The 7,342-nt window shown below is 55.9% G+C and overlaps 1 protein-coding gene across 2 annotated transcripts; it reads right to left on the bottom strand.

Moving 5' to 3' along the window:
- Window positions 1–3,061: 3,061 nt before the first annotated feature.
- On the bottom strand, window positions 3,062–5,575 carry LOC112898601. Of its 2 annotated transcripts, XM_025966953.1 has the most exons (4): window positions 4,778–5,574; window positions 4,214–4,735; window positions 3,855–4,083; window positions 3,062–3,766 (listed from the first exon to the last, which is right to left on the bottom strand). In XM_025966953.1, exons 1-4 carry the CDS (start codon window positions 5,449–5,451, stop codon window positions 3,602–3,604), a joined length of 1,590 nt encoding a protein of 529 aa, XP_025822738.1. In that variant the 5' UTR covers window positions 5,452–5,574; the 3' UTR covers window positions 3,062–3,601. The 2 variants fall into 2 exon arrangements, with proteins under 2 accessions (XP_025822738.1, XP_025822737.1); XM_025966952.1 differs by having other exon boundaries at window positions 4,214–5,575.
- Between the last annotated feature and the right edge of the window lie 1,767 nt (window positions 5,576–7,342).

The following is a 7,342-nucleotide window of genomic DNA, read 5'->3' as shown; positions in this document are numbered from 1 at the left end:
ATGGGGTAGCAGATGGAAATTGATTTTATAGATTCTCATGTTATATTTTTAATGTATAATTTATAACATACTCTTCGACTCACTTCCCTATAGTATAAGTGCTGTATATATGTATCTCTCCCATGTAACAATAATATACAAATATATTCTAAATTATGATTATTTGAATGGAATTCAATTCCAAGGATTCAAGCAGGGTGTTAATGGATTCGTCTCGCGAATTAGACTCTATATATGCAATTAGTTTGATAATTAATCTATAATACTTGTAATTAGTGTCCAAATATTTGATGTGATAGAGACTAAAATTTAGTCCGGGATACACACCCTTAGAACAAGTATTATAGTGCCTTGTCAGCAGCACGTTAACAAAATCCAACAAGAAGGTGAGAGAATATAGGAGAGAGAGTGGAGCAGGCTGCTCGTCCAACGGCAGCTGAGATACGGGAAACGAGAAAAAAAGTTGCTTCTTTTACCTCCCTGCCAATGATCATGCGACCATTAATTATTTACATCTCCAATCTAGCTATTCTAGCAGCCAACCTAACAGCCAAGCTATTATACGAGTAGGTTATATTCTCACCTTTGTATGACATGGCAGCAGTATTTAACCTTCATGCTAAATTATTAGCTATGCTCTTACGGGTTCTAGTCAAATGAAAAACAAAGTATTATCAGGAGCATATGCGTGTACTATGTGGCCTGATGGGTGCGCTGTGATAAGGTCAGAGCACGCAGCAGAAGATCAGTTCCACAATGCAAGATCTCAAACTGAAAATTCCATCACCTGTCTGCCTCTAAGGTGCTGCAGACGTTGACAGGAAGATGACTCCAGACAAACAGAAAAAACTTCAGTTCGAAAATTCTTGCGGACTTTTCAAAAGAAAAATTCAAGCCGACTTACAGGTCAGCTTATCCAAACCAGATGAAAACCTAGAGGAGTTATCCACTACGGACCACAGGCGGCCGCTTGGTGCGCCTATCCCAGCCCCAGTGTGTCTGTTACTTCACGCGAGACTTGAACTGTTGAATTGGATCAAATGTTTTGATTTGGAGGCATCATCCTGAAATCATACGCTGAACTTTTCAAGTTTTCGTGCACATCATTCAGAAATCCTAGTGCCAAAGTCTGCAAAGAGGTTATGAGCCATCAACCTCACTTTTTTTTAGACCAGCATGGACATCTTTTTTTTAAAAAAGATCCTTAACCTTGCGATTCGGCTTATATTAATAAGAAGAAAAGAATTTATTCAATTTATAGGTAAACCCGGTCCGAAAACTATACAACACCTACAACACTACAGAGCAATACCGGCCGGCTGAATTGGGGCATTAGCACGCAACGCTATCGAACAACTCAACTGAACTTAACATCAGCCGGTTGGATTGGAGCATTAATACGCGCCGAACACAACTCATCGGATTGGATATCGACAGGCACCGCTCACAGGTCGGCTGGATTGGGGCATCAATCTGACCACACCACTCAAACTCAAGAATAACAACCAGCGACCACCACCTACACACCACCGCCAACTCATCCATGACCGCTCCAGCAAGCAGACACTAGAACTACCGCCGAGGGATCCTCCATAGCGATGCCTCCAACGAGGGAAACGTAGTCGTTAGATGTCGTCATCGCCGCTCGGACCGGAGCACACTTTTCACCTAGAGGACCTCCCATCGGAGGGAGGGGAGAGCAGTCATCATATCGACTCCTCCAAGGAGGAGTGTGGCACCCAAAGGTGTCACCGCCGCAAGGCTTTCGCTTGATGCCATGCAAACCCCGCCCGGCAATGTATCAGCCAGGAGCAGAAGGTGGCCCAACACTGTTCACCACTCCTCCACGGTGTCGCTGATGCGTACCCGCTCAGCCGCAGCCAGCAACGCCACCACGGCGCTGCTGGCACACATCCGAGAAGACCACCAGCGGTCACGCCACCACGATGCCGCAGCTCTCCAAGCCTCCGCACTGAAACTAGCACATAGCCACCATCTCGCCTTGCCAAACTCAACGCCACCGTCGGGAGCCCCACCCACGCCCGCACGCGGCCGCCGCACAACCTCCTCTACCCCCTCTCCCGCGTAGGGCCCCTGCCGGCTGCCTCCGTGCCAGCACGCAGCCGCCGCATAGGACCGCCACGCACCCGCACCTCCGCAGCGCCTCCCGTCGGCACAACCTTCTCCACGCCCCCAAGACCACCACGCGTCAGGCCTCCTGCCTTGCGACCGCCTCCTGCCCAGCCGATCTCCTCGTGCTCCCGCCGGCCATGCTGTCTTGCCGACGTCGTCACAGGCCGTGCCTCCGCCGGCGGCATCCTTATAGCATCGAATCCGGCACCGCGGCCACTGGATCCGGCCGCGGAGGCCCTTGATCCGGCCTCGCCGGCACCGCCACCACCCGCCCGGCGCCCCCCCTACAGCGGTCACGCCCCCCAGGCGAAGGGGAGGAGAAGGGCTGTCCCACCGCCGCCGTCCTCGCGGGCCGCGCAGGCTTCCGGTGGCGGCGTGGCGGAGGGGAGATGGGGAAGGGGGCGGCGTTGGCGGGTGGGCGTGGGTGTCCGCCCGAGTCGCCCTAGGCCGGGGCGAATTCTTTACTTTGTTTTGGCAGCTATGAAGTCACCATGGACATCTCTGATGCTGAACATTTTACATGTCAGACTTTTATCTGCGTTTGGCACCCAATTTACCATGTTGCTGCTACGGACGAGACTGCTCAGGGAGTGGATGAGCAAGCATCCAGATGAGCAGACAAGATTGTTGAGATTTCTGACCTATCACTATCAGTGTGATGCAAAAACCAGATGGCTTCTCAGGTAGTGCGACAGAGGATTGGTTTTGAACTTCACATGTATGCACTTGCTTCCCGGACGCAATGAAATTCGTAGCAAGGAGCGGACCCAGCGTACAGCAACGCATTTGTTACCTCAACATTTGCAGGTTTCATTTATTCAAGCCTCCGGTACAAAAACTTGGAACAGCGAGTTCCAAAGATGACATAAACTGCACAGATCTTGAAAAAAAAAAGATGCAGGGAGCCCAGATGCAGGTCTGCAGGGGATGGATCAATGGATCAGAAGCTGTTAAGATAAGATAGCAGCAAGGCGTCTCCATGTTGCAGCGCCACAAGAGATTACAGTCACCCATGTGCATCATCCAAGTACTATTACAAATGGAGAATCCCTACACATGGCGCCACAAGTTCAAACCGGCCAGAATTGCCATTGGAGCATTTGATCCGAGGAAGAGAGCACAGTACATGTACAATGCACATACAGTACAACAGGGCGCAACAAAAGACAGAGAGCCACTGACAGATCACCGCCTCCGGCAACCGCCATTGACAATTTACAGCCTGCATAAGGAGGACGAGGAAGACGGTCACCTTGCTCTCAGCCATCTAGGACGATGCGAACCTCTCGACGATCTTGACAACAGCAGCTCAGCCCTTTGGTGGCTGCCGATCTTACTGATCTCTCCAACACGGAGCAAGCGGTTGCGCTGCTCCGGTCGCGAACCTCAGCAATTGGTTATTGCTGCTCTTCGCTACGCTAATGTACAGTTTACAAGTGAAAGGGCACAGTTCTTGATTGAACGCACTTCAAACGTCGATGAAACAGAGCTTGCCATCGATTCTGTTCTGCACTGCCTTGATGGCAGCCACTCGGGCAGCTGTGGCTGCTCTGTTTGCAGCCATGACGGCCTTGTTCACCTGCTCATCCACTCTTGGGAGGTGAACGGCGCAGTCTGATGCCCGTCGAGCAGCCTAATTGCGCAACGGAACAGTCAGAATTCCTGAATCAAATAAACATATCAATCGGCAATGTGTATGTAGTTGGGGAATTGTTGGATACCTGTAGTGCGCGCTGAACAGCCGGATCTGACAGAGGCATTGAATTCTTGAGAATTCCAGAATCCCACTCCCCTGCTCGCTCATCACCATTCCGAAACGAGTACATCCCAAACCCCTGCTTCTTCCCTTCGTGCCAAGAGCCCTCGTAACTGTGGCCATTGGCAAAGGTGTAGACACCGAAACCGTGGATCTTGTCTGCAAAGTACTCCCCCGCATACCGATCACCATTCCTGCAGAGGATTTTGTTGAAGGTAACTAGTAGAATTAGCAATGGACCAGTCGGCAAGAATGCAATGTTGTTGATTCTTGATTGGGCACCAAAAGATGGGGTCAATCTCAATCCAACGCGATGCTGCTTACCTGAAATGGTAGGAGCCGAGCCCGTGCTTGACGCCGCCCTTGAACTCGCCGGCGTAGGAGCTGCCGTCGGAGCAGGTCTGGGCGCCGATGCCGTGGCTCTGGCCGCCGGCCCACTCGCCCGCGTAGCAGTCGCCGCTGTAGAACCGGTAGACGCCGTGGCCGTGACGGAGGCCCTGCCTGTACTGGCCGCGGTACCGGCTGCCGCGCGCCCAGCTCTCGACGCCGAAGCCGTCGTACCTGCCGTCCACCCAGTCGCCCTCGTACTTGCCCTTCCCGAAGAAGCTGTACACGCCGCTGCCGCTGCACCGCCCGCCGTGGAACTCCCCCTCGTAGCGGTCCCCGTTGCTGTAGAACTCGACGCCCTCCCGCACCTCCGCGCGCCTCCCCTTCCTCGCCCCCCGCTGCTGCTGCTGCTCCCCGCCCTCACCCTCGCCGATGAACCACCGCACGGAGGCCGCGAGCTGGTGCGCCGGGGAGGCGCGCGCCCGGGCGCCGCCGGCGCGGAGCCGCGCGACGGCCGCGGCGGCGGCGAGCGCAGCCCCCGCCGCGGCCGCCAGGAGCGCGAGGTGGTGCCCCCCGCCGCCGCCCAGGAGCAGCGCGACGAGCGCGAGGGCCGGGAGGAGGAGCAGCAGCAGCGCGGACTGGGCCGGGCCGGGGCGGAGCAGCGCCCCGGGCTTGCTGGCGAGCGGCGGCGGCGGGGCCTGCGCCTTCTTGTCGTCGGGCTCCGGGTCGTCGAGCAGCGTGTGGAAAGACGCGGCGCCGGCGCCGGGTCCGGCGCGGACGGTCGGCGAGCGGAGCAGCGACGACGGGGTCCGCGTCAGCTTACCGCCCGCCCCGGCCCCGCCGCCGTGCCCGTCCATCCCTCCCCGCCGTCTCGCCGCCGCGTCAGCTGCGGTCCTGTTCCCGCGTCCGACCGTCCAACCCCTCGCTTGCTTTGCTCTTCTCTCGCGTCGAGCTGCTTCGGCTTCCTGCCGCCCCGGACGAGATGGATCGACGCGGCGCGGAGGGGGAGTGGTTGGGGAGTGGGGGGAGAGGAAGAAGAGGGGAAGCGGGGCCGGAGAGGCGGCTCTTACAACCACCGGCCCGGGCGGCGGTGGGCAGCTTCCTCGGCGGGCTCGCTCAACTCGATCCCCGTCCTCGCTGGCAGCACGAACCGCCGCGCGCGGCGAGGCGAGCGACCGGATTGGGGATCCCCGCAGCGGCAGCCGCCCGACCCGATAGGCGTGGTGGGGCCACATGCCGCCCCGTCCCCCCTCTCACCCGCGCGTGGGCCAGGGCGGCAGCGAGGCGGTAGGTGTGGGACCGGAGCCCCGGCTGGCAGTGGCGAGGGGTGGTTGGCCAACCAATGGTTTGGTTTCCCGACTGGCGGAGGCCTGGAGAGGCGCGCCCTCGCCTCAAGTCGTCTCGTCTCGTCGTCAGCTGCGAAAGCATTTCGCACGTCGCGTCGCGGGGAGGTCTGGGGGGGAGCGCGTGGTGCACCGGCGGACGGGTCCCGTCCGGTGGACGGACGTGAGGTGGGCAGGGTGGCGGTGGCGCCTTGCCTTGTGCAAGCGGCCTGCCCGTGTCGGGCGCCGGAGGAGCTCCGCTCGCGTGCACGGCTCCGCCGCGGTCGCCCCACCGGCGGGGACGGCCAGCTCTGCGGTCAAGATCCTAGGTGGACAGACAGGTGGCCTCATGTCCGCGAGCGCGTTCCTGCCCCGAGCTCGATCCGCGCGCCTGCTCTCACGCCGCCGCGTAGCTCGGGTGCAGCTTGCGGACCACCGGGTTAACTGACCTGCGACGCCAAATGCATTCGTCGCGCAAGCAATGTCCAGCTTGCGGAACGGGAGGAGAAAGCAGGAGGAGAGGCCTTCCATTCCATACGCATGCGTCCTGCCAAAATACCGGGAGGCCCTTTTATCTATCCGTCTATCTACCCACGTGACATGTTCCTATGATCTTATCTCTCTGACGATGGCAGATCGGCTGAAGCGCTGACTGCGCCTGCGCGAGTTGCAATCATGGTTGGAGAAAATTTACACTACTTCTAGTATTGTCTGTAGGTATTCTTCGTTCTTATGTAAATGACGCTGGAATAAAGTTTTTTTATTGAACACGTAAGCGTATTAAGATAGAAAAAAATACGATTACAATGCGCTTAAGCACTGTCTATCACTTAGGTTTGTACTACACGAAGCAACAACCAAACCTAGAGAAAGGGAAGACAACAACTCCTAATTGCATTACTCGCCTCCTAAGCAACCTAAGCTCTGCGGCCCCTGCTGCGACCTAGCATTCAACCTCTGCTCGAATCTTCAAAACTAGCTGATCATGCTGCAGGTTTGTTCCTCGAAAGACTCGCGTTTCTTTCCTTCCAAAGTTCCCAGGTGACCAGGGAGAAAAACTGTGTCAAACCCCTTCCTGTGTTCACTTATCCAAAGCAATCGCAGTTGCTCCCATCGGTCTTTGCAGGCTGCTGTTGTCCTCAGGATCCGGGCATTGCTTACCGAAAGCTGAAAGAATGGTCACCAATAGCTACTTGGTGAAGTAACAGAAGATGAAGAGGTGCTCGCTTGTTTCCGGTTCCTGGTCTCAGAGGTAACAGCTTGCCACCGTGTCAGCAATGCTGTGTCTGTGCCGGCGGTCGGCGGTCCAGTGCCTTCGCTTGACTTTCAACAGTGCCCAAGCTTTCCAGATTAGCTTGTGGCCATGCAGTGGAATGGATCCTTGATGCAGCATTTTGTATGCCGATTTTCAGAGTACTCTCCAGTGGAATGGAGATAGTAAGGTTTGTCTGAGTTCTTACCTCATAACAAGCCGACTCCTCGAGATGGGAGTGATTGGTGCCCTGATTGCTGGAATGGCAGACGGAGCTTTGGTCACAAATCCTTTTGTTTGCACTGTGCTAGTGAACTCTGCATGTTTGGAGAAGTGTGTGTTGGCGCTCCCTGAATTCACCCACGTCCATGTCCATTTCCTCGCTCCTTTTTTCATCATCTTGTGTCACGGGGCAAATTGTTGGAAACCAAGTACGCGAGATATCAGGGGCTTGGCCCATCTACAACACTCATGCGGTCCATTACATTCTTTTTATATAAGCCCTGGAATGGATTGAATTTTGCTTCCGCCTGTTCGAAATCCGAACAAAAG

This window comes from Panicum hallii, chromosome 6 (genome assembly GCF_002211085.1).
Source record: "Panicum hallii strain FIL2 chromosome 6, PHallii_v3.1, whole genome shotgun sequence".
NCBI lineage: Eukaryota > Viridiplantae > Streptophyta > Magnoliopsida > Poales > Poaceae > Panicum > Panicum hallii.
This window is presented reverse-complemented; position numbering and strand designations above follow the sequence as displayed.

Excerpts from the sequence above, each read along its gene's own strand:
- LOC112898601 (XM_025966952.1), bottom strand. The coding sequence starts at position 5,451 with ATGTGGCCCCACCACGCCTATCGGGTCGGGCGGCTGCCGCTGCGGGGA. Across the intron at positions 4,084-4,213 it reads CTCGGCTCCTACCATTTCAG|GAATGGTGATCGGTATGCGG; the intron begins GTAAGCAGCATC and ends AATCCTCTGCAG. Across the intron at positions 3,767-3,854 it reads CTGTTCAGCGCGCACTACAG|GCTGCTCGACGGGCATCAGA; the intron begins GTATCCAACAAT and ends TTGCGCAATTAG.